Raw genomic sequence first — 26291 nt, 5'->3', positions numbered from 1 at the left:
TTTTAAAAGAACAGAAACCTTCAAGATTATCAATCAGAAGGTAACTTTGGTAGAACTGTAGGTAGGCTTTATAAATAAAACAACAGAGTTACAACACAGATTTCCACAGCAGTGGTGACTTTCATGCATGATGTTTTTAGTACTGGCTTTATGCTAATAATAGTACAAAAACATGTTTTATATGATTAATAATAATATAAAATAATAGAAAACTTGGTTTATATAATAATATAACACATATAAATCATATTTTATATATATATGTATATTTTTTTTTCGAGGCAGAATCATGCTCTGTCACTCAGGCTGGAGTGCAGTGGCACAATCTTGACTCACTGCAACCTCCGTCTCCCGGGTTCAAGCAATTCTCCTGCTTCAGCCTCCTGAGTAGCCGGGATTACAGACACATGCTACCAGGCCTAGCTAATTTTTTGTAAATTTAGTAGAGACAGGGTTTCATCATGTTAGTCAGGCTAGTCTCAAACGCCTGACCTCAAGTGATCCGCCCACCTCAGCTTCCTAAAGTGCTGGGATTACAGGCACAATCCACCATGCCTGGCTATTATTATTAATAATAATATAAAACAGATATGTAATATAATACACATTAGTTACACACTAATTATATTACATGTTAGTATAGATTTGGGGAAAAGAGGCAAAACTCGAAATGTCTCTCTGTTACTTCTTTTTGTCTTGTACCTCATTTCTTATAATCCGTTTCTTAGGAATGAGGCATATGTTGGTAATTAAAAATATATTTGCTAGAAAGAATAGACTGAGAGGACATCATTTGTTTTCTAGAGAGACTTTTTTATTTTCCTTTAAAAATTCACTATAGATTTCCACTAAGAATTAATAAGCTCACTAATACATTTAAAGGACAATTTAATTTATGAGCTCATTTAATTCCTCGGTGAATGATCAGAGAGGACCGTAAGGTGTCCCTTCAAGTACTCACTATGTTGATGGATTCTAGCTTCCAGGAGCAATAGACTTGGCATAGCTTTGCGTTGAATCTGGGCTTGACTGAGAAGAGTGCAGTGCTGGGCTAGTGGCGGCTGTGCTGTGTAACTAGGGCCTGGGTGTCTAAGGCACAGGCTGTGTATTTGAAATTCTAATACTGGGGAATCAGTGATTCTCAATGGTTCTCAATCTAAGGCAGTCCCTAAGGGGCTTTAGAAATATATGAGGATATTTTTGTGTCTCAGCAACTGGGGGTGATTTGGCATCACTAGGAGAACCGGGGACATTCAACATCCTGTGGTACAGAGCTCACAGCAAGGCCACTTGCCACTCAGAAGCCATTAGCACTCCCATAGTGATCTGGGAGCTCTCCAGAGCCAGCCTCCTGAGCCCATGACCCCGATGAGGTCCATCTGTGTGTCTGCTAGATCCTGTCCTGAGAATGTCTTGTCTTATGCCCGGAAGTGGATGGCTATCATGGGGCAGTGTTCCCTGGAAGGGCAGTGGGAAAGTCTGCCTTTCCTGTGGATGGGAGGCTTGCACAGTCTCCCAACTAGATCTTTCCTTCTGGAATACGGGAAATCGAGAATTGCAGGAAGCAACATGTTGCTTTGCTTTTCCATGCACTGTTGTAATCTTTTTTTAAAGTGCCTTTAGTTGCATTGCTATAGAAAAATTGTTAAATTAACTAAAACTTGGATGAAATGAAAGTGATTTTCAACAGTCTCTAATTAGAACTAAGAAAAGTCTATCTTAACTTTTTCCAGTGGAAGTTACATGATACTCTGCGTATTAACGGTTTTGATGACTTATCCAGTTGAAATAACGTGGAGTGAGAAAAGGGACATTTTAGGCCAGGTGCGGTGGCTCACGCCTGCAATCCCAGCACTTTGGGAGGCCAAGGCGGGCAGATCCCTTGAGCCTAGGAGTTCAAAACCATCCTGGATGACATAGCGAAACTCCATCTCCACAAAAAACAACCAAAAGCTAACCAGGCGTGGTGGCACGTGCCTGTCATCTCACCTACTTGCGAGGCTGAGTTGAGATCACTTGAGTCTGGGAAGTTGAGGCTACAGTGAGTTGAGATCATGTCTCTACACTCGAGCCTGAGTGACAGAATGAGACCCTGTCTCAAAAAGAAAGAGGGGGGGGAGCAAAGAAAAGAAAGGGCAGGAGAAGGGAGGGGAGAGGAGGGAATGTGATTATGCTACTCAGGACCCTAATAATATTTTCTATTTCTCAGTTGGGGTTTGAAGCATGGGTTCAAGTCGTACCTTTTAGGCACCCTTGGAATTTGGTTTCGATAGCTCCTTGAGTGGTCTTTTGAAAAACAGGGCTCCACTCTTCTCTTTGGGGTTTAAATAATTAAATAAAACCCTTTGGTTTTTGTCATCCTTGAAAATATTTTGAAAATATGTCCTATCAGCCATTAAAGTTTTATCACTATAATCTCACTAGGGCTAATTTGTTGACAGGGAAGCTGTTGTTACTGACCAAGCCTCCTCTCCCAAGGCCGCATGGCAGGAGTGCACCATTCTCACTATACCCCTGTCTTCTAAATAGCAACATAATTAGAAGGAGGACTTCTCTGCCTCCAGCTACGCTGATTCCTGGGGAGGCCAACTGGGAGACCTTTTGAAGTCAGAGGGAGAGAGGTTTTGTTTCTACGAAGCCAGCTACCCTAACAAAAGCCAATTCAACTGAAGTTTTAAGATGGCTATCACTTAAAAATAAATGAAGAAAAACAAGGCTTCAATCCCTGAACACAAAGGGCAATATAAAACTGTGTGTGTATGTGTGCGCGTGTGTGTGTGTGTGTAGTTTTGACTCATTACTAAAAATTACCACTTAGAGAAAAGAAAAAGGAAATTGAAGCAGTCGAAAACCAAATTCCTTTGAGTTTCTCCTGTGACTCAGCCTTTCAAAACTTCTCATTGGCCCTGGCCCCGGGCTGTCCGGCCACCCCTCTCTCTTTCTCCCACCCCATTCTGAGTCTTTCATAGGAGTCACTCAGATGTACCCTTATTAATTTAAGCTATTGAGGAGGAGGCAAAAAGAGAGGCCTTTATTCTCCATGAACTTTGGCCATTTATCCAAAGAAACAGTTGTCTGGCATCTCAGTAATATGCTGGTAGTCAGTGTCATGTGAGAACCTCCCATCCTCAGCACATCGTTTGTTCTGTTTCTCCAATGCTGCCAGAAACATTGGGGTCATTACCTTGCCCATCATCCACCTAAATTATAGCAAGGAAACCACTGTTAACATTTCCTTCCAGCAAAAGCCTGTGCAGGGAGGCGGAGGACCTGTGTTCATCTAAACTGTAGCTAATTGAAGCGGCCACTTTAGGCACTGTGGGAAACAATCAGATAGTTACAGCCATTGACAGATTCCATGAGAGGGAGGAGGAGGAGCCGCTGTGAGTTCATGCTTATAGCTTGCCGATGGCCCTGTGGGGTTCACACTCCTAGTCTATGCTTCTGTAAATGATTTCCGTAGTAAAAGCTTAGAATACTTTGTTAAATCAAACAAAAGTTAGTAACAGTTATTGAGATTTCTCCCTAAAATACTTTCCTAGAGAGACCTTGCTCGTCAGGTCTCCCTGGATTCCCCTAGATGAAATATAACCTTCTCCTTTACCCTGTATTTTACTTCTTAGCCAATCTATATATGTGACATTTACATGAGTCACCTATATAGGTGTTGCAATGTATATACAACAAAGCATTCTATTTAAATTATTTTAATGTACGTAATTTTAAATGGATTACATATTTATTTCATATTGTACAGTATGTTGACTGAGCATGACTTCACTTTGCCTTGATAACTCAGTCATTTTTATGAGCATCAAATATTCAACTTGACCTTAGAAGAGAATGATGCATCCTAGTGTGTGTGTGTGTGTGTGTGTGTGTGTGCACACTCTTATTCATTTGGCCTCTGCCTCCCCTACTAGGAAACAGTCTCCAAGAAAGCAGGAACTTGGTCAGTTTTGCATGTCACTGTTACATAGGAACCAAGAACTGAAATTTGCAGTTCAATAAAGATGTTGCATGAGTGAATAAAATGAGCGCATGACTACTAATACTATATTTTGTTCTTTTTTGGTTTTCTTCTAGTTGCAGAATTAAGACAAATCTTTGAACCAAAGAAAAAAGAATTCTTAGAAATGAAAAGGTAAGATCTTTATAGTGGGAATTAGGAAATAGAAGAGAGCTTGGCAAAGCAGTATTCTGCTTTCCTTTAGACTCGATCGCTGTTGCTCACTCTGCCTCTTGTGGTGTATCTCACAGAAAAGAAAGAATTGCCAGGCGCCTGGAAGGGATTGAAAATGACACCCAGCCCATCCTCTTGCAGAGCTGCACAGGGTTGGTGACTCACCGCCTGCTGGAGGAAGACACCCCTCGATACATGCGAGCCAGCGACCCTGCCAGCCCCCACATCGGTGAGCGTGGAGCTGGGTGGCCCATTTTCCAGCAGGCTGCCTGGCTGGTTACACGTCGCCTTTTCCACCCAGTGGTATCAGAACATGAGAGATTCCACAGAAGTAAATTGTGTGGATATAACTTTTTTAACACAAGGTTTCACTCTGTCACACAGGCTAGAATGCAGGAGTATGATCATAGTTCGCTGCAGCCTTGACTCCTGGGCTCAAGCTCAAGGGTTCTCCCGCCCCAGCCTCCTGAGTTGCTGGGACTACAGGCTTGCACCACCACACCTGGCTAGTTTTTTTAAAAAACATTTTTGTAGAGACAGAGTCTCACTATGTTGCCCAGGCTGGTCTCGAACTTCTGGCTTTTAGTGATCCTCCCACCTTGGCCTTCCAAAGTGCTGAAAATATAAGCGTGAGCCAGTGGACTTGACCTACTTTTTTGTTAAGTGTATTTGGTTTTTGTTTATTTTTAGTTTTAGTTTTTTTAGAGACAAAGTGCAATGGTCTGATGAAAGCTCACTGAAGCGTCAACCTCCCAGGCTCAAGTGATCCTCCCGCCTCAGCCTCCTGAGTAGCTAGGACTACCAGCATGTGCCACCATGCCTGGCTATTAAGTATATTTGCTAAAAACAGCGACAGTAAAAACAGCATGTAATCTCTGCCCCGCCTCACGGACATGGCCTTCCAGTGTCACAGCAGTATGAAATGATTCCTCTCGGCACGTTATTGGGTAACTGAGGGCCAGTCATTCCTCCTCCCTAGACTGGGGCCCTCAACCCTCAAAGGCGGTTACTGTGTCTTTCTGCATCCTCAGGGCCCAGCACAGGATCCGTGCTCTGAGATAGGGGCCTCTCAAGGTTCCGACCCAGCACAGGGAGCAGCTGCTCTCAGCAGGGAGCCTTAGAGGCAAAGCAGCACCTTGAATGAGTACGGTTCTTACTCTGGAGATACAAGAAAACTTTCTATTTAAGTTATTTTAATGTAGGTAATTTTAACTACATTGCATGTTTATTTCATATTAAACAGTATGTTGAGGGCGCATGACTCAGCTTTTCCCTAATCACTCAGTCATTGTTGTCATCAAATATTCAACTTGACCTTAGGAGAGGAGGATGTACACAGGGCTGCTCTTCCCACCACAGTCCCTGGCTCTGAGGCGCTGTGCTGCTGTTTTGTATTTTTTAATGTTTTTTTATTGTATTTTATTTTTGGAGATGGAGTCTCTCTCTTGTCGCCCAGGCTGGAGTGCAATGGCGTGATCTTGGCTCACTGCAGCCTCCACCTGCCAGGTTTAAGCGATTCTCTTGCCTCAGCCTCCAGAGTAGCTGGGATTGCAGGCGCCTGCCACCATACTGGGCTAATTTTTTTGTATTTTTAGTAGAGATGAGGTTTCACCATGTTGGTCAGGCTGGTCTCGAACTCCTGACCTCAGGTGATCCCCCCGCCTCAGCCACCCAAAGTGTTGTGATTACAGGCGTGAGCCACCAAGCCCAGCCATGCTGCTGCTTTTTATAGCCGGTGTTTTCTAGTTTCTTGCTCAGAGAGAGCTGTTGATCTCATTTTATGATGTTATCAGTTTGCTTGTCTCTACAGTTTCCAATTTCCTGTGGCCAGAAAGCTAGAAAACGAAGATATTTTAAAATCACGTGCAATTATTAAAAAAAAAAAAAAAAAAAAAGCTGGGCATGGTGGCTCACACCAGTAATTCCAGCACTTTGGGAGGCTGAGGCAGGAGAATAGCTTGAGCTCAGGAGTGCAAGATTAGCCTGGACACCACAGCCAGACTCCATCTCTTAAAAAGTAATTACACGCATGAGGCCAGGCGCGGTGGCTCAAGCCTGTAATCCCAGCACTTTGGGAGGCCGAGGCGGGCGGATCACAAGGTCAGGAGATCGAGACCACAGTGAAACCCCGTCTCTACTAAAAATACAAAAAATTAGCCGGGCGCGGTGGCGCGCGCCTGTAGTCCTAGCTACTCAGGAGGCTGAGGCAGGAGAATGGCGTGAACCCAGGAGGCGGAGCTTGCAGTGAGCGGAGATCGCGCCACTGCACTCCAGCCTGGGCAACAGCGTGAGACTCCGTCTCAAAAAAAAAAAAAAAAAAAAAGTAATTACACGCATGAAATGTCAATACACGATCAGAGTCTCAAAATTTATAGCCAGAAATAAACCTTGGTGTATATGAAATGATAATCTGTGTAGTATATGATAGTTTAAGCTTCACATAGTAGTGAGAAAAGGAAGAATTATTTAATAAAATCATAATAAAAAAATGAGTTCGCCAGAGGGTGGGAAGAGGCATATCCCTCTTCTCACTTCATACCAAACTCCAAAATTCGTTCCAGTTACTCACCTGTTTAATTTAAAGAAAATAATGGAAAAGATACATGTATATTTAATTCAGGTGGAATGAAAAAGACCATATGGGAAGGGTTAAGGTAATAATGAAATGCCTGCTAGATAGACTGTTAGGACCCTTAAGTGACGTCTTCAAAATAGATTTCCAAATATGGGAAATTTTTGTTTGTTTGTTTGTTTGTGACAGAGTCTCACTTTGTTGCCCAGACTGGAGTGCAGTGGCATGATCTCGGCACACTACAACCTCCGCCTGCCAGGTTCAAGCGATTCTCCTGCCTCAGCCTCCTGAGCAGCTGGGATTACAAGCGCACACCACTGCGCCTGGCTAATTTTTGTATTTTTAGTAGAGACAGCGTTTCACCATGTTGGTCAGGCTGGTCTCGAACTCCTGACCTCGTGATCTGCCTGCTTCGTGATCCGCCTGCCTCAGCCTCCCGAAGTGCTAGGATTACAGGTGTGAGCCAGCCGGGAAAACATTTTTATAGAATGTGCCAAGCGGGAAATCATTTTTATAGAATATTAATAACACTAAATAATTTATAAAGAAAAAATTCTATGAAAAACTAGAAGGAATATATAAAAATGTTATTAATTTGTAGGGTAATGATTGGTAGGTTTTTTGTGGTTTTTTTTTTTGAGACAAGGTCTTGCTCTCTTGCTCAGGTTAGAGTTCAGTGGCACGATTGATCATAGCTTACTGCACCCTTAAACTCCTGGGCTGAAGCTAACTGTCCACCTCAGCCTCCTGAGTAGCTGGCACCATGGACATGTGCCATCATGCCCAGCTAATTTTTAAAATAATTTTTGTAGAGGCAGGGTCTCACTATGTTACCCAGGCTGGTCTCGAACTCCTGGCCCCCAGCCACCCTCCCACCTCAGTTTCCCAAAGCGCTGGGATTACAGGTATAAGCCACTATGCCAGGCCCACATTGTATATTTCCTACATCAGGCATGTGTGTTATAATTGGGGAAAAAAACACTTCTGTAAAAAAGAAAAGCCTGGTGAATAGTGATATGGGCCATATAGTTATGGTTACTCTCAGATCCTGGGAAACCGGCATCCATCCCTTGTCCATTGGCAGCAGCTCAGTTGTCTGGTGTCTTTCCCAGAGGACTCTGAACCCATCCTATGGCCTTCCACGTGAAATACTGAACTCCACAAAAAAGAGTAAATCAGTAAGGGGAAATAAGCACTGAACGAGCACCGAACTCTGAGGTGCTCTCGGGAGTGAAGGGGCTGAGCTTAAGTTAAAGCCACGCCTTACGGGGCTTGTAGAACATGCACATTCACAGCCTTTGTAGATTTCACTGCAGATCTCAGACTTCTTCAGCAGTCCAGGTAAATAGTCACTTTAGGTGAACACACCTCAGTGAGAAACTGGTCCTTCACCGCATGGGCACCCGGGTGTGTGCTGTGTGCAGTAGAGAGTGTCACTCTATGTGTAAATACATGTCTTTACTTGAAATCTGCACCTCTCATCCACGTGACCTTCTTGTAGGCCGATCAAATGAAGAGGAGGAAACTTCTGATTCTTCTCTAGAAAAGCAAACTCGATCCAAATACTGCACAGAAACCTCTGGCGTCCACGGTGACTCACCCTACGGTTCAGGTACCATGGACACCCACAGTCTGGAGTCCAAAGCCGAAAGAATTGCAAGGTACAAAGCAGAAAGAAGGCGACAGCTGGCAGAGAAATACGGGCTGACCCTGGATCCTGAGGCCGACTCTGAGTATTTATCCCGCTATACCAAGTCCAGGAAGGAGCCTGATGCTGTCGAAAAACGAGGAGGAAAAAGTGACAAACAGGAAGAGTCAAGCAGAGATGCGAGTTCTCCGTACCCCAGGACCGAGACAATGGGGCTCAAGACCTGTGCAGGTGAATCCAAGGACTATGCCCTCCGTGGGGGTGACGGTGCTTCCGACCCGGAGGTGCTGCTGAACATAGAAAACCAAAGACGAGGTCAAGAGCTGAGTGCCACCCGGCAGGCCCATGACCTGTCCCCAGCAGCAGAGAGTTCCTCAACCTTCTCTTTGTCTGGGCGAGACTCCTCCTTCACCGAAGTGCCACGGTCCCCAAAGCACATGCACAGCTCCTCCCTGCAGCAGGCGGCCTCCCGCAGCCCCTCCTTCGGTGACCCACAGCTGTCCCCTGAGGCCCGACCCAGGTAAGCATCCAGCCCACGATAACCACCCTGAAGGCAGGAGAATACCTTCTTTTTGCCTCTCTGTGTGATAGGGTTTGGGTATTCTTAGCATCTTGTGGAGGTCGAGGCTCATTGGAGAAATATCATGGTATATGATTTTTTTTTTTTTTTCCAAAGACAGGGTCTCACTCCGTTGCCCAGGCTGGAGGGCAGTGACACGATCACAGCTTGCTGTAGCCTTGAACTCCTGGGCTCAAGCAATCCTCCTGCCTCAGCCTCACAAGTAGCTGGAATCACAGGCACATGCCACCATGTCTGGCTAATTTTTACTTTTTTTTTTTTTTTTTTTTTTTTTAGAGATAGGGTCTCACTATGTTGCCCAGGCTGACCACAAGAGATTCTCGTGTTCGACCTCCCAATGCGCTGGGATTACCGGCATTGGGAGGTCGAACAGGAGAGTCTCTTGTTTCACTAAAATGGACACGATACCGTACCTGCCCTAAGATTCTTACATTTTGGCCGTGTCAAAACAGGTTCTACCAAAGCAGGAAGCCTCGTGTTCTTTCTGTTTGTATGTTTCTTATGTTCTTTTTAAAAACAAATTGAACAAGTATCATGGGGACACTTTCATGGACTCCTCACTTCAGGACCCTCTTGCTGGATGTCTCACCCCCATTTCATAGTTTATCTTTTCACGGCTTTTCTGTAATCATATCAGAGACTGATGATTGTTGGTGATGGCTTCTGTTGCTGTGGTTAGAATCACAGAGCAGAAGCAGCACCACTAACCAGTGGAAGCATCTCAGCGCAGGGCACAGAAGTATCACTGCAATATACACGGAACAGAGCTAGACTGCCTCGTTCTGTAAATATATCACATACTAGGACACAGATATGTGTGAGAACCCTGCATTATAAAGATCAGCCATTAGAAAAACCACTGTGTAAAAGGATCCACTCAAGATAAGAGCAGCTCCCATTTGGAGAAATTGAAAACGGTATGAAATGAGAAAGTCAAATGACAGAAGAGAATATATGTTTACTTCCAAATTTAAATTTTAAAACCGTGATGACCATATTAAAAATGCAATTTACTTAACTGTCCTGCTTAAAGATTTGGGATAATTGTCTAGGTGGATCTTAACTGTATTTTTCAGTTCAAACAAGCAATAACTTCCCAGGCGAATTGAGAAGGGATGAGAACCTAAGGTCAGGGAGATTCATTCTGAAAGAAAAAGACTCATATGTGAGAAACACCCTTATTTGTTTCCCATTGGGACACAGGGGTGCACACCTGGTCATCTCTAAGTGGCAGGAACAAATGTGAAGCAGACCCTTGTGGTACTGAAATGTATTAACCCAAAGACCTGTCATTGCACACTCAAGGATCCAGACTGAAATATTTAGAGAGATCAGCTTCCAACAGAATTAAATACCATAGATCCCAAGGATCCATTCTGAGCACGCTTGTTCAGCCTTTCGCTTTAACTACTGGAAATGTAGGGACTGTGAGTACTGTCTCATATTTTGAAAAGAAGGTTTTTGTTTGAGAATTTGCATTTCATCATAGAAACCATGTTCTTGGTTTAGTTACTCTCTACCAAAGGAAGTTCTTCCTGTGTGTTGCAAGTAGGACAAAGAACCTAGCAGACTCCAATTTAAAAAGAATATTAGAGATATATAATTACACTGGTTTAAAAGAAATGAGGAATCTAATTTCAGATTGCCACATGATGGCAGCTGTTGAAGTCATTATCACGGTATGTGAGTTAGTCACCTAGATCACGTATGATAGATTCTCAGTAAGATTTTAAATCAGTTATAATAGTAATTAAGACTTTGTTGAGCATCCCAGATAAAAGGACAGGATACTTCATATTTCGTATGAGTTAAAATCTTAATATTAAAAAATGTATATAACTTGTCTTAAGACCTAGAAAAAAGCACTGTCGACATATTTAGGCCTGTAACAAAATAAAGCGACTTCTTTATAGGTTATTTTGAAGATGCATATTACCTAGAAGTTTTCATAAGCCAAGCCTTAGCTTCACAGCACTTTACTTTCATGAAAAAGACTTAAAAGAATTAAGAAATTGTAAGGACTTCTAGAAGAGGTGCATACCTTCTTTTCTAAGCCATTTAAGGTATACAATTCTATGATTCATAGGCAAAGAAACCCAAATTAGTTTGTGTATTTATTAGGAAAATACCTGGGATGTATTTACATAAAGAGGGTTGGAAAATGTGTGACAAATCTGACATTAAAAACAGTTAAGATTTACATTGTAATGACAGCAGTGATTCAGCTTGTAAAAATGGATTTACAAAGGATTAAAATTCTGCTTCGATAGTCTTTATCTAGAACCAGGAAATTCAAGTTTCAGAAAGTCATTTTCTGATTCCTGCTTAGGGGGAAGTAAGATGAACCAAAAAAAAAAAAATACATTGTAACCCAAAACAGTAACAAAAGAAACCTCCTTGGTGACCTAAATAACTGTATGTGAAAATAATAATGTCATCTGACATGGAAACATGTCACCGAAAACTTTAAAATTAACAAGTGAAGAGAAAAAGTATCCATAAATAATGTTTAATGCTGTGGGTTTTTATGGATTTTTTCTGTCACTAAAATGGAGTATTTTTCTCACTGCTGCACTCTGCCATCATCTAGCTCTGCCAAACTTTGGCTGTTGCATCTCTGAATCAACTCCTTCCCATTTAATCATTTTGTTCTGTGCTTGCTAGCAAGAGGCTGTCTTATTTAAATATGAATACAATGACACTCATGAATATACCATCAAAAGACCACCTATAGTGTCCTAAACATTCAGATGTGAGTCCCATCTCCAAAGCTGTTTCTGAATGCGCTCATGTACACTAACACCTGTACACACCTGTGCATATATACAGAATAATCATTAATTCTCATACTTCACTATACTATACTCATTAAGCATTATAGGTAAAATAACAGTATTTAGGACAATATTTACCTGAGTAATACATTTATTTTATAATTCTTTAGTATTCAATTTATATGATAAAGAAGATTTTTTTAAAATTGGTTAATTGATTAGTTGATATTACAGATCTTTAACTCAGAAATTCTGTTAGATGCCTGGGAATTCAGATGGACACATTGCTCTGAAGAAAACTAAGAATACACATAGTAACGAAATAAGTGAAGTAGAAAATAATAAGATACTTCCAGCCCCACTCTCCAACTGTTACAAACCTGTAAACTTGGAATTTCAGAAATGGTATTATTTGCAGGAGAGGTAGTGTTACTGATTATGAACCATTCTTTGTTAATTCCACCACTGTGAATTTTAGAATAAAATTAAAAGGAATTTAGGTCCTATGGATTATTCAGATTTTTAAACTTCTGCTACTACTAGAAATTCCGAATCCAAAGCTCTTGTTGAATTTGTTACTTTATGCATCTCATGTATCTATGTAAAGGAAATGTGCTGTGTTTGTTACTTTTATGAGTGGAGAAACTCACTGTCTTCAGTCCTGCTGCTACCTTTGCTAAGCATCCATATGTCACTCTTTGCTCTCAGGGAACTATGTGACTGGCAAAGAGAGTGAAATGGAAGGTAGACCTCATTTATTTTCTTTCTTTCTTTCTCCTTCCTTCCTTCCTTTCTTTCTCTTTCTTTCTTTCTTTCTTTCTTTCTTTCTTTCTTTCTTTCTTTCTTTCTTTCTTTCTTTCCTTTCTTTCTTTCTCCCTCTTCTCTCTCTCTCTCTCTCTCTCTCTCTCTCCTCTCTCTCTCTCTCTCTCTCCCCCCCCCTCTCTCTCTCTCTCTTTCTGTCTCTCTTTCTTTCTTTTTTTTGATGGAGTCTCACTCTGACACCAGGCTGGAGTGCAGTGGTGCAATCTTGGCTCACTGCAACCTCCAACTCCTGGGTTCAAGCAATTCTCCTGCCTCAGCCTCCCGAGTAGCTGGGATTACAGGCATGTGCCACCACGCCCAGCTCATTTGTGCAATTTTAATAGAGATGGGGTTTCACCATGTTGGCCAGGATGGTCTCGATCCCTTGACCTCAAGTGATCCACCTGCCTTGGCCTCCCAAAATGCTGGGATTACAGGCGTGAGCCATGGCGCCCTGCCGGTAGACCTCATTTTCTAGTGGTGATCCCCTCTAGAAAACCCTCGTTCGTTAGTTTTGTTTGTCATTACTGTACTGCAGCCCCTCACCACTCCTTTCTCCTTAGCAAATTGTGTCCTTAGTAGTCAGAACACGATATGGAGTTTTCATGCAGAGCTGAGGCTGACATTGGACCCCTGGGAGAGTTGCCATTGGTGGATGACAGTCTGGGCAGGGCTCCCATGGATGCCAGAGAGCTCTGGATCAGCTCAGGAAATAGATCAGGGCACCCTCTGGAATGCAGCTTCTGCAACACCTTGACACGGTGCAGCCTGAGTCACTAAGAAAGGAAGAGGCTTGTGCTAGGCACATGGAGTTTATTTCTGGTTGCATTTGCTCATCTCCCGATGAGAGGTTTTAGTCTAAAAACTGACTCCAGAGCCTCAAGCTCTCTTGGCTCAGTGTTCTGTTTCCATGCACTGAGAGAGGTGTCTGCAGGAGAGCATCGTGCTTGACCTTCCACGCTCCCGTGTCCACTAGCAGGCAGGTTTTCTGACACGGGCTGCGGGATTCAGGACAGCGCATCACGGAGAAACATATATCTTGGGAGCCACTCTCTAAAGAACAGACCTCTAGGTCCTCCTAACAGCTTGTTCTATTACTGGAATGGAATTGGCTTCACCTTTTAGTCCCTGTACCCCCAAACACCTGTGCTCCCTGCCATACTCTAGAATCCCAGCTGTTAAAATAGATGAGTAAGTCATTCCCTCTTTTTTTTCATTTCATCCTGTTCTTATTGGCAAGTGACAATTCTTATTATCTTTTTTTTTTTTTTTTTTTTTTTTTTTTTTTTGTGAGAAAAGGTCTTGCTCTGTTGCCCAGGCTGGAGGGCAGTGACACAATCTCACTGCAGCCTTGACTTCCTGGGCTCAAGCGTTCCTCCTGCCTCAGCCTCCCGAGTAGTTGGGACTTAACAGGTGCACGCCACTATGCTCGGCTAATTTTTGTATTTTTTGGTAGAGACGGGGTTTCACAATGTTGCTCAGGCTGGTCTGGAACTGCTGGCATTAAGCGATCCACCCGCCTTGGCCTCCCAAAGTGCTGGGACTGCACACGTGAGCCATGGGGCCTGGCAGACAATTCCTATTCATTGGACTAAATATAAATATATCTTCTCAAACCCTAGCTACTATGTACACTAGCTGAAAACTCAAAGGAGTGTGAGATTTTAAATGCAAAATTTTGTCCTTGAGCCTGTGTCCTTGCAGATTTTGTACCTGTGCGTATCTGCAGAACAGTCATTAGCAGTTTTTCCAAACAAGCGACTTTTAGCAAATTAACTGTTAATTTTAATGAGATTCAGAAATTAATAGCCATTCTTAACGTTTTATAATTAGAAGCTGGTATATAATTAGAGCTGGACACCCACATGGTGAAACTAATTTGACTGTGCTGGATTTGACTTCACTTTGGTAACAGGAAGCACTTTTTAGTCTGTAGACCCTTGGGAGTTGTAGGGAGTTAAAGCTGATCATTATATACTATTATATACTTGGGGATACAACGCAAGGGCAACCCCTGGCCTTTATGAAAACTTGGAGTGAGTTATTATTTCCTGGTAATATAATTCCCTGCCAGCCAGTTGCTTCATCAAAACAGTTCTGATACACCTGAAGTCATCACTTCATTGTTCTGGTCCCCCGTAACCCTGTAAGCCTCTCCCCTTGTAGGTGACCTCTGCCCTGTGAAGGGTTGGCTCACCCCAAGATTCCACAAAATAAATCATCTGTTTGTTTATGAGAACAAGGCTTTTTAAGCACCATATGTAATACACGCATATAAATGCATGTATTTAGATCAGATTTCTGGAGGAGGGATTGTAAATAAGTTTGATGACTAAAAGAGAGGGATGAGGACAGAGTTGGAGGGGGAAGAGGGGGAAGAGAAGTAAGAAGGAGGGGGAGAGAGAGAACAGGATCATATAGGCAAGAGAGCACGTGTACCTGGAACAATGGTTAGAAACTAACAAGGTGAAATTTAATAAAGTTCTGTATTTAGATGGGGAAAAAATCAGTGCACAAGTTCAAGATTGTGGAAACCTGATTTAACAGCAGTTCATGGGAAACATACCTAGGGGTTTTAGTTGACAGGAAGTTCTTTATATGACTGCCAAAGTGATTAGTCCAATCTTGGGGGACATTAATGAAAGTGAGTCGCCAATAGCACAGGTAGGCAATGGTTCCCCTGCGTCCTGCAGTGGTCAGATTACATCTGGGTATCTCTTTCTAATAGAGGCCCTGACAAATGTGTCCAGAAAAGAGTCCACCTTCCCATCTGCCCTGCTTTCTTGACCTTTCCAGGTTGTTTTTTGTTTTTTTGGTAACTTCTCTCTCCTTAACCCATGTATGCCTGAGGTTGCAATTTTTTTAATTTTTGCAATCAGACCTTGGTGATGTTTGTAGAATATAAATAACTCCCACATGCTTAGCGTTCCAGTAATGGAACACTAGGGATAAATGGGCTACTAGAAACTGGGACCATTTTTGGAGTCACTTCCACTTTCTTTGGTGTTTAGACTCTCGCACCAGTCTGCTCCCATTATCGTATTGTGAGTTTCCCAGAGACATCAGAGCTGGAGCTTGGCTCAGCTTAGCAAAGGGAGCCCCGATGTTAGTTTGGCTTCTGGGTTGCTGATGATTGTGCTAGAAGGGAAAAGAGGAGAAAGAGGTCATGAGCCAAATGAGGAGTCCCACAGATGCCACTTCACAGCCACCCTATATCGTAGGAAGGATAGTCAAATGTCCAGCACCTAACGGGTACAAAAGATAGTTAGAAAGAATGAATAAGACCTGCTTTGTGATAGCACAACAGGGCGACTATAGTCTAATAATTGTGCATTTTAAAATAACTAAAAGTATAATTCAATTGTTTGTTACACAAAGAATAAATACTTGAGGGGATGGATACCCCATTTTCCATGATGTGATTATTACACATTGCATGCATCAAAACATCTCATGTACCCCATAAATACATACACTTACTATGTACCCACAGAAATTAAAAATTAAAAAAAAAGACACCAAATGCTAAGCACCCTAGATCATGGCTGTCATATTCAGAAGTGGACTTTAGTAATTTCGTAAGGATTTTTGCAGACACGGCACTGCGAATTTGGTATTAAGCTCTTCTGTAAGTCTGGTAAGGATGATTGCAGTGATAGCATTACTTTAGTAGAAGTTTTAAGAGATGGGCAGATACCTTGCCCTAGTCATTTTCATATCTCCTTCACTACAACTGGGATATCCAACAATTTCAAGTGGCCTAGAAAATCATTTTTGAATGAATATTCTGCTGTTTTCTGTTTGCTTAAAGTATCATCAAACTATAGCAATGCTGTTCGACATAGCCAATCTGCAAACTGTTTATCAGCACACAACCTATGAGACACTTGCGCCTGAATGTAAATTATGTACAGTTTCCTTCATTAAGAAAATCATGTTGTGAAGAAAATGTCAGCTGAACTACACAGCAGGTTTAGTGATGTTGTTAATTTCCCTTCCGGTGCGAGCCTTTTATCTAATCATGGAGCAGGGACACCGATCGGCGGAACACACTGTGAGCAGCACTTGTTTATCTGACAAGGCTCTTTCTACTTTGTCTGGGATTGGGGTTCTTGTATGTGGTCTGAGTCAGGCTGCTCATAAATATTATTAAACAGTAAATGCAAATCGTGATAAGCGAGCAGAAAATCATCGGCCACTTGTGGAGCATTGTGAACTGAGTCCACAGCCCTGAAAGGCTGATTCTAGTCTAGTCTTATGATGAAAGCTGTCAAGTCCCTATTTACCTTATTCTAGGAGTGGTGGTTCAAATCAGGAGATGAGGGGATGCCAGTCCAGCCTCGCACCTTCCTCAGATTCCAGCATTTTCTGACAATTGTGCATCTGCACATATCTCTTCCCTCCCTCCTTTCTGGGCTGTGGTTACAGCATTCGGGCCTTCACTGAGATGAGCTCAAAGGGAGACTGGAAGAAATTGGTTATCTCACATGTTTATCCTGTTTTTGCCCCCGGAAAATGCTACATTCTCAGTACTAAAGAAGTCCTTACGGCCGGGCGCGGTGGCTCAAGCCTGTAATCCCAGCACTTTGGGAGGCCGAGGCGGGCGGATCACAAGGTCAGGAGATCGAGACCACAGTGAAACCCCGTCTCTACTAAAAATACAAAAAAAAAAATTAGCCGGGCGCGGTGGCAGGCGCCTGTAGTCCCAGCTACTCAGGAGGCTGAGGCAGGAGAATGGCGGGAACCCGGGAGGCGGAGCTTGCAGTGAGCCGAGATCGCGCCACTGCACTCCAGCCTGGGCAACAGCGTGAGACTCCGTCTCAAAAAAAAAAAAAAAAAAAAAAGAAGTCCTTACTCTGTAACCCAATGATGACATATTTTTTAAATGAGGTATAATTTGCATCAGATACACAGATTTTAAGGATGCAGGTTGGTGAGTTTGGTAAATGTATAACCATTATCCCAGTCAGGATAGGAAACATTTCCATGATCCTTTGTGCCTCTGTCTACCAGAACTGATTCTTGACTCCATGTGCAAAGACTGGTATATCCTCACAGTATCCTGTGTTCAGCTCATTAGGTTGTATAAAGCAAATCTCCCACTGTTAATTTCTTAAGCAAACTTAATTTATCAAAAATAATTAAGCAAGACTTCATGAAATAACGTCACACAAGATTAAAAGAAATGAAGAGAAAATAAAAGAGAAAAATAACCACCATAATTCAGATGTGATCTCTTTTTTCCTTCATGTTTTTTAAAAAACTCACCTGCTATTTTACTATCCTCCAAAACAATGCCCTCTGCACCCCTGAAGTAAGTTTTGTACTTTGATGGATGATATATTTTAAAATCGAGTTGGGCATCGCTTTGCCAACCTCTCAGTATTATGATCAGGCTGTGCTGCTCCGAGGTGGAAAGCTCAGTCCACAACCTTCCAATGCCTGACTCCATTGATTTTTATGCTGTTCATTGGAGAAACAAAGGAAGAAGGTAATTGGGTTCTGCAGAATTCATAGGTAATCGGGTAATTCTGCTGACGGTGGAACCGGCACTAGAGAGAGATCCACATCCGGTCAGGGTTGTGGCTGTGACCGGGAAGTTCTTGGTGTCTTCCTTGCTTAACCTTGGAGTCCATGAACACTGGCATCCCAACCTCATTCTTACCCATTCAAGCCAAGGAAGCAGCCATTTTCCAGAATGTGGAAGCTTGTTGCTCTGGAAGGCTGGAAGGTGCAGGCTGGGGGTTCCTGCTGCACTGGGTCCGAGCCCCATCCTTTTGTTACCAGCTGTGTGATTGTGGGCAGTTAATGTCCTTTTCCCTTGCACCTCACCGTCTGCATCTATGAAGTGGGGATGAGAAGACCTCATAGAGTCGCTGTGGAGATTGTCATTCACCAGTTCGTCCATTCCATGAGCATCTGAGACCTGCTGTTCGCCACACATAGCTTTGAGTGCGGAGGAGATGAACATGAACGAAGTCTCTCTCTCCAGAGGCTGTCACATCCTAGTGAGGAGAGAGGGCTGTAACGGAGCGGGCGGTAGGGGTGATGTTAGTGAGACCACAGATCGGGGAGGGCCTCAGAGCCACCGCAAGGGCTTTGGGTTTGGCGCTACTTGATATGTGGAGCCATAGGAGGGTTTCAACAAGAGGAATGATCCATCTGCCTTACAGTTCAAAGTATTACGCTGGCTGCTAAGCGGAAGATAGACTTTAGGGGGCCAGGATGAAACCAGGTAGAATAATGAGGGGGTCATCCTGGTGACATAGGTGAGAGACGGTGGTGGCTTGAACTAGAATGATGGCAGCACAGGTGGTGGAAAGAGGTTATATTTTGAAGGTAACCAGGAGAACTTGCTGATGAGGTAGGGGTGGGGTTTGAAAGAAACAGAGGAGTAAAACGTGAGTCTCAATTTTTTGGCCAAGGCAGCTCGAAGCAGGGATTTGGCATAGGGAAGACTCCAGTACAAGCTGGGACAGAGGGAAGTTAAGAGTTCATTTTCTGGGCATGTAAATATAAGACGTCTATTAGACATCCAAGCTGAAATGTCAAGAGCACCTGGGGCTCTGTGTAGTGGGGGTGAGGAGGAGAACTCAGCTAAGAAGTCTGATGGGGGAAGTGGGAGACGGAAGAAGGGAGTGACCAAAGTATAGATGCTGCTGCACGACTCAGAAGTGGCTGCATTCTGTGAGATCATCACTTCGCAGTGCCCAGGAGAGCCTGTGCACCGTTGGTGTCTGATTTAGACCTCTCCTCATCCCTCTCGCATTTTCATTTTGTATGGCAGATAACCTCACCCAAATATGTGTCATAGCCAACCTCAAGGATCCTGAAACCCTTACTTGGAGAAATGCTTTTCTAGATCACTCCTGCTTTAAATGTACTAAAGACAAACTCAGGCCCTCCTAGTGAGGCTGGACTCACTCTGCTGAAAATCGCATGACTTCTGAATTGGGTCTCCTAAGTATTATGTCTTCAAAACATAAAAAGAGAAATTTGTAAACTTTCATTACTGTGTTGACTATGAAGAAGGAAGAAAATAAGAAAAACATTTAAAAGGCTTATTATGTCCTAGGCATGACACCTTCACATACATTTGTTATTTATTTTTTTATTTATTATTAGAGGCCGAGTCTCACTGTGTCTCCCAGGCTGGAGTGCAGTGGTGCAATCATAGCTCACTGCAGCCTCAAACTCCTGGGCTCAAAGGATCCTCGTGCCTCAGCCTCCTGAGTAGCTGGGTCTACAGACGCATGCCACCACCTTTCATTAACTTTTTAATTTTTTAAATAGAGACAGAGTCTTGCTATGTTGCTCAGGCTGGCTCGAACTCCTGGCCTCAAGGGATCCTCCCGCCTCAGCCTCCAAAAGGGCTGGGATTACAGCAGGCGTGAGCCACCACACCTGGCCTGTTTGTTTCTTATTACATACATTCGGATTTATTTTACAGATGTTCCTCAACTTACGATGGGGTCACATCCCAATAAATGCATCATAACTTGAAAATATTGTAAGTCAGAAAAACAAAGGAAACATTAAGTCAAAAAATGCATTTAATACATCCAACCTACCTCAGACATGCTCAGAACACTCACATTAGCTTGGATTTGGACAGAGCCATCTGGCCATGCAGCACACTGTGGGGACGGGTCGTTCCCCCCACGGCTGTGTGGCTGGTGGCAATCTGGGAGCGGCGGCTCACTGCCTCTGCCCAGCATCGCAGGGGAGCGTCACACCACACAGCACCAGCCCAGGAAAAGAACAGAATTCACAATTCTAAGCACAAGCGCTCCTGAATCCCTATCGCTTCCACAACATCCTAAAGTCAATAAATCTTACATTGTAAGTCTGAGACTGTCTATATACTCAGACTTTGAGTATTCACCACCCTGGCGGTAGTCCTTTGGTTTTTGACTGGTTCCATATCTCAGGTGTAACAAGCAAATGCAGCCCGGCAAGTCCCCTGTGTCTGTGTGGGATTTCCATTTTATAAATACTGACCCAACATGCTTCCACAAGCCCCTGATGGAGTTTGATGGTGATGCTGACCAAGTTTTATTCTTGCCAGTGAAGGTCATGTTCAAAAAGTTGTACTGCACTTCGTTTACAAAGCCCTCTGTTATACAGAAAGCGTTCAGCCTAAACATAACCCCGTGAAGGCGGCAGATTCGTTATAGGAACTTGATGTCATTTCCAACAGCAGGCGTCTGCTGGCCCCTCTTCCCTCTGCACGCTGGACTGAGTTGCGCTGCCTTCGTTCCTGGCTGCGGGTGATGTGCCAAACTCTTCCCATCAAATAAAAGTTGAGAAATTGGACCCTTTGTAGTTGGAAATGAAATGGCTCTAGATACAGCTTCACTTTTTATTTGCTGTGGGCAAAATTGATGTGATGCAGAGGATTGGGAGGTGGGGTGATAGTTTTAGGAGTAGCAAGGCCGGAGGATCTTACTGGAGAAACAGATCAGTCCAAGCCCAGACTGAGACAGAGGTCAGTGGTTCAGCAAGATGTACAATAGCGGTTCCAGATACTTGCCTGTCCCCTCCAACTAAAACTCAAACCAAAATGATTTTAGAAAATTAAGTGGATTATAACTCTTATTTTCTTTTAGAAATTGCTTTTTGAGCTGCAATGTGTTTCCAGCCTGGTGCTGAGAAATTCTTGCAGATGGGCCCATAAAGTTTTGAGCTGGTAAACATTGTAACTAGCCTGTAGAATTTCCTTTTTTCCCCTACATTGTAAGAGGAGGCAGGGCAGTAATCTGAGTGTTCCTCCTATGACTTGCTTTACATTGTTAAAACAAGGTTGTCCTTACCCATGATGTTTCTCTAAAATACCTTCAGCCTGGTGTAATTACTCATTCACATTCTGCTTGGCATCATACTCAGTCGTGTGTTGAGGAATGAATGTGCGAATTATATATGACCTTGCCTACCTGCGGTATAAGGTTTTTAACGGCTATGTTGATTTATGATTCATTTTCGTCGTTCCTTAGCTCATTACTTGGACACACTAGGAGCTCAATAAATATGGGCAGAATGGACCTGAATTAGTACTTGTAACTCTTGTGTTGGTCACATTATTCAGTGATAATTATAAAAGGAAAATGTGTAATAGTAACTAAAAATGTGATCTCATTTATTTTTTATTTTATTTTTATTTATTTTAATTATCTTCTTTATTTGAAATGTGTTGTTTTACGTGGATGCTATTTTTATATTAGGCTATTTACAAATGTGCCACTGCAAAATTCATGGAAATTAAATTACCTTTTACTTTTAGTCAGCTGCTTACAAGAGAATTGCCTGGTATTTGAGGCCAGAGTGTGACTATAACAGACTCCATTCTTTTTTTTTGAGACCGAGTCCTGCTGTTGTCACCTGGGCTGGGGTGCAATGGCACAATCTCGGCTCACTGCCACCTCCACCTCCCGGGTTCCAGCAATTCTCCTGCCTCAGCCTCCCGAGTAGCTGGGATTACAGGTGCACACTACCACACCCGGCTAATTTTTTGTATTTTTAGTAGAGACGGGGTTTCAACATGTTGGCCAGGCTGGTCTCGAACTCCTAACCTCAGGTGATCCACCCACCCCGGCCTCCTAAAGTGCTGGGATTACAGATGTGAGCCACTGCACCCCGCCAACTGACTCCTTTCTAATAATTTAAAATTACTTGTGAAAACACGTGATTTAATGGCCTTAGATACATTTATTTTTACCTCTTGATTTTAGTAGTGAGCCACATGTCCTGGAAACTCCATGAAGTGAATATAAACTCTATAGCAAAATGTGCTTATACATTTTCAAAAGCCAGAATTATTCTTTTTTTTCCTATAATATTTATATTTGTTTATATTTTTTAAGTTTTAATTTAGGTTCAGGGGTACATGTGCAGATTTCTTATGTAGGTAAATTGTCACAAGGCTTTGGTGTATGAAATATTTTGTCACCCAGGTAATAAGCACAGCAGCCAACAAGTTGTATTTCAATCCCTGTCCTCCTGCCCCTCTCCTCCCTCAGGTGGGCCTTCATGTCTGCTGCTCCCTTTTTGTGATCATGCGTACTCCATGTTTAACTCCCACTTATAAGTGAGGATTATTCTTAATAAAAATCAGCCTTTAGGTTTTAAGTTATGGTAAAGTCTGTGTATGTGTTGACATTTTAATAGAGATTATCTGGTTTTGTTTTTGTACACAATAGTACAGGGAAACCCAAACATGAGTGGTTTCTCCAGAAAGATTCCGAAGGGGACACACCTTCACTTATCAACTGGCCGTCCAGGTACCCGCACGCCGGCCTCTGGGGTGTGCGTGCATGAGTGTTGCTTCTTCCCGCCTGACCTGCGGTTCCACACATCAGCTAACACTCACTCTCCTCTTGCCCTTTTTTAATACCAGTGCACTTGAAAATCATGTGGAAGTTACTTTCAAATCATTTGCTTTTCTCCTCCACTTGCCCTAATCCATGCTGATAGTATCTCTCCTTCCCCTTCTTTTTCAATCTTTCTTGATTGACAAACCTTTTCCTTGACCTTTTTGCTTTTTCCTTCTCACCAACTCACATAGGACTGGCCAGTGAGGGGCAGTAGTGAGCACCCAGCCAGGCCCTGGGCTGCTTTCCTGAGCTGACTCACACTCACCAGCCTGCGTCTGCTCAACTCCCCACTGCTCCCAGCCCTTCCAACCTCCTTGCTTTCATATCTCCTCATCTCTAAACCAGAAGTTAATTTTCAACAGTTAAATTTAGGGCATGTGGTTTTAAAAGCAAACAAAACCTCCTATCATTTCATTTTTAAGACTGGGGGCAGGGAGAGGCGGAAGGAGTCAGAATGAATAAGTCATGGAAGGACAAAGCTCCCCACACAGAGTTTCTGACAGTCACTTTGTTCTCGGCTGAGGACAACATGCAGATTGTCTGTGATCAGAAGTGCGCATTCCACAGGAGAACTGGAGCCGCGCTTCAGTCTCCTTTTGATTAACAAAAGTTTTAAGTATGAAAAACTCCAACACTGCCTCGTTTCTGAGCAAAATAACAACTCAGAATGTTTTCTTTTCCTGAGTTGTTCATAGTCACCACCTATATGTGTGTCTGTGTGGATTTTCCTTTAATGACACATATATAGATGCCCTGCCTCTTATGTTAAAAAAAAAAATAGGAGTTTTTATCAAATTTAGCAGGGTGCACTTGTCATTTTTCCATTCTCAAGTAGTTGGAATTATGTCTCCTTTCCCACTACATGGTACTTCAAAAAGCAAAAATAAGAACTAGATAACACTAATAAATGTTTACTCTTTGCTCAGCACTAAGCCATGTGCTTTGCAAATGTCATATTACACTATGTCACTATTATTTCCATTTAAAAGGTGAAGAAACTGAGGCTTACTTAGGGCAGGTGAGTTGCCCAGCACCACCCAGGCCAATCTGACTGAGCCGGGATCTGAGCAGAGGTCCGACCCCACCCCACGGTCAGAGCTCTTGCTTTGTTTTGCAGTAATGGAAAAAGGTCTGTAGCTTTTGAAAAGGATGCCAGTTTTGCTCTCAGATATTTGAATATCTTTAGAAACAACTGGAGCAATCTCTCTTTATTTTTTATTTTACTTTTGTTTTTTAGAGACAGAGCCTCTCTCTGTTGCCTATGCTGGAGTGCAGTGGTACAATCATAGCTCACTGCAGCCTCAAACTCCTGGATTCCAGTGGGCCTCCTGCCTCAGCCTCCTAAGTAGCTGGGACTACAGGCACACGCCACTGCACCTAGCTATTGTTTTTCACTTTTGTAGAGACAGGATCTCACTATGTTGCCCAAACTGGTCTCAAACTCCTGGCCTCAAATGATCCTCCTGCCCAGGCCTCCCAAAAGGTTGGGATTACAAGCATGAGCCCCAGGGCCCGGCAGCTTTTTTGGGATTCGTTTTTGACTAAGAGCATAACAGCAGGAGAGGGGGATGGTGGTGGGAAATGTTCACTTCATTAATTCTGTCAGCAACTATCTTTTCTCTAACATTCTTTTGGCGCTAGAATTATTCATAATGATGCCCAAACTGGCCACGTGCCTTCTGAATGAATGAATATACTCTGCATTGCATGAAAAAGCTTGTGAATGTCTAATTGAGTGCTTTAAAAGAGAGGCGGTTGTTGTATCTTGAACTAAATGAAAAGCGTAAATAATCGTGAGTGCCCTTACATTTTCAGGAGGCAATGAAATTACAACGTTTGGTCAATAGGTGTCTGTATGCCAGGAACCTTCCCCCACAGTCCGTGTTCCAGGCCTGTGCGTGAGGAAAGCTTCCTGATTCAAGGGACCAGCCTCATTGTGCCCTAATGCATACTGGTGGTGTATATTAATGCATTTTTCTGTGGCTTCTGGGTATTTATTTGGTCAGAAGGGACCCATTCTCTCCCAGGATAGCATCTGACCCCTGCCAGCTTTTACAAGGGTTACAGTTAGTTTTGCACCACCTGGGCATACATATACAAATTGGAAACTCAACTTAGGATCATCTGACAAGTAGTTGACATTAGACACCAAAATGCTTTTTCACAAGTTATTTTCTCTTGGGGTCGGTTTCCATTCGCTGGTAATCTGGGATCTACGCTTGCTTTCCTTCTGCGAGGCCGTTACCGCACTTTGCAACTTAAATCCTTTTTCTTTCTTAAAGAGTTAAAGTTAGAGAAAAATTGGTGAAAGAGGAAAGTGCTCGAAACAGCCCTGAACTCGCCTCAGAGTCCATAACTCAGAGGAGACACCAGCCAGCGCCAGTCCATTACCTGTCATTTCAGTCCGAGCACTCGGCCTTTGATAGGGTCCCCAGCAAGGCAGCAGGCTCTGCACGACGGCCAATCCGTGGCTATGTCCAACCCGCGGATACCGGTCACACCGCCAAGCTGGTGACGCCAGAAACCCCAGAAAATGTATCTGAGTGTAGCTGGGTAGCATCAGCCACCCAGAATGTCCCCAAACCTCCTCCCTTGAAGGTTCTAGAAGGTGATGGAAGGGATAGCCCAGTTCTCCATATCTGCGAGTCAAAAGCAGAAGAAGAAGGAGGAGGAGAAGAAAAAGAAGAAGAAGATGTGCTCTTCACTGAAGCTCTCGAGCAAAGCAAGAAAACCTTACTGGCTTTGGAGGGTGACGGGCTTGTGAGAAGCCCAGAAGATCCCTCTAGAAACGAGGACTTTGGTAAGCCTGCTGTGAGCACAGTCACCTCAGAGCATCAGAAAGAACCGGAAAGCATGGCGCACCCCCCTCAAGCTCAGCACCAGCCCACTGAGAGGACAGGCAGGAGCGAGATGGTTCTCTACATTCAAAGTGAGCCTGTGTCCCAAGACGCCAAACCAACTGGTCACAACAAGGAAGCCTCGAAAAAGCGCAAGGTCCGTACCCGCTCTCTGTCAGATTTCACAGGCCCCCCTCAGCTCCAGGCCTTGAAGTATAAGGACCCAGCTTCCAGGAGAGAGCTGGAGCTGCCCAGCTCCAAGACTGAAGGGCCCTATGGGGAGCTCAGCATGCTGGACACAAAGGTCTCTGTCGCCCAGCTCCGAAGTGCGTTCCTGGCATCTGCCAACGCCTGCAGGAGACCTGAACTGTAGGTGATGCTTCACACACCCTCCAGCTGTGTCACTTGCACGTCCCTGGCAGAATGATTCACTCCTCGACCTGTGTTGTGTTCTGCATTGAATCATATTAGCTTAGCTCACAAGTGTGTGCAGGGCCACTATGTGGAAAATGGCTCAAAAACTACC

The 26291-nt window shown here is 43.4% G+C and overlaps 1 protein-coding gene and 1 non-coding gene across 51 annotated transcripts in view; both read left to right on the top strand.

Annotated features, from left to right (window-relative positions):
* Window positions 1–26291, top strand: part of LOC695267 (supervillin) — a 271952-nt gene that overhangs the window by 173231 nt on the left and 72430 nt on the right. For 26 of the 50 annotated variants that reach the window (XM_077946128.1, XM_077946129.1, XM_077946124.1 and 23 more), the window contains 5 exons: window positions 4087–4144; window positions 4261–4412; window positions 8257–8923; window positions 22755–22835; window positions 25211–26134. In XM_077946128.1, the coding sequence (XP_077802254.1) occupies window positions 4137–4144; window positions 4261–4412; window positions 8257–8923; window positions 22755–22835; window positions 25211–26134 (1832 nt within the window). In that variant the 5' untranslated portion in view covers window positions 4087–4136. The remainder of the gene's footprint in view (window positions 1–4086; window positions 4145–4260; window positions 4413–8256; window positions 8924–22754; window positions 22836–25210; window positions 26135–26291) is intronic. The other 24 variants (XM_077946150.1, XM_077946143.1, XM_077946148.1 and 21 more) reach the window with 1 other exon arrangement.
* Window positions 13494–13587, top strand: MIR604 (microRNA mir-604). Its single transcript, NR_032641.1, has one exon. It is a non-coding gene; the product is annotated as a microRNA mir-604 (primary transcript).

The sequence above is a fragment of the Macaca mulatta genome, chromosome 9, assembly GCF_049350105.2.
Source record: "Macaca mulatta isolate MMU2019108-1 chromosome 9, T2T-MMU8v2.0, whole genome shotgun sequence".
Lineage (NCBI taxonomy): Eukaryota > Metazoa > Chordata > Mammalia > Primates > Cercopithecidae > Macaca > Macaca mulatta.
The sequence above is the reverse complement of the archived record's forward strand: the minus strand, read 5'-3'. Positions and strand labels throughout refer to the sequence as shown.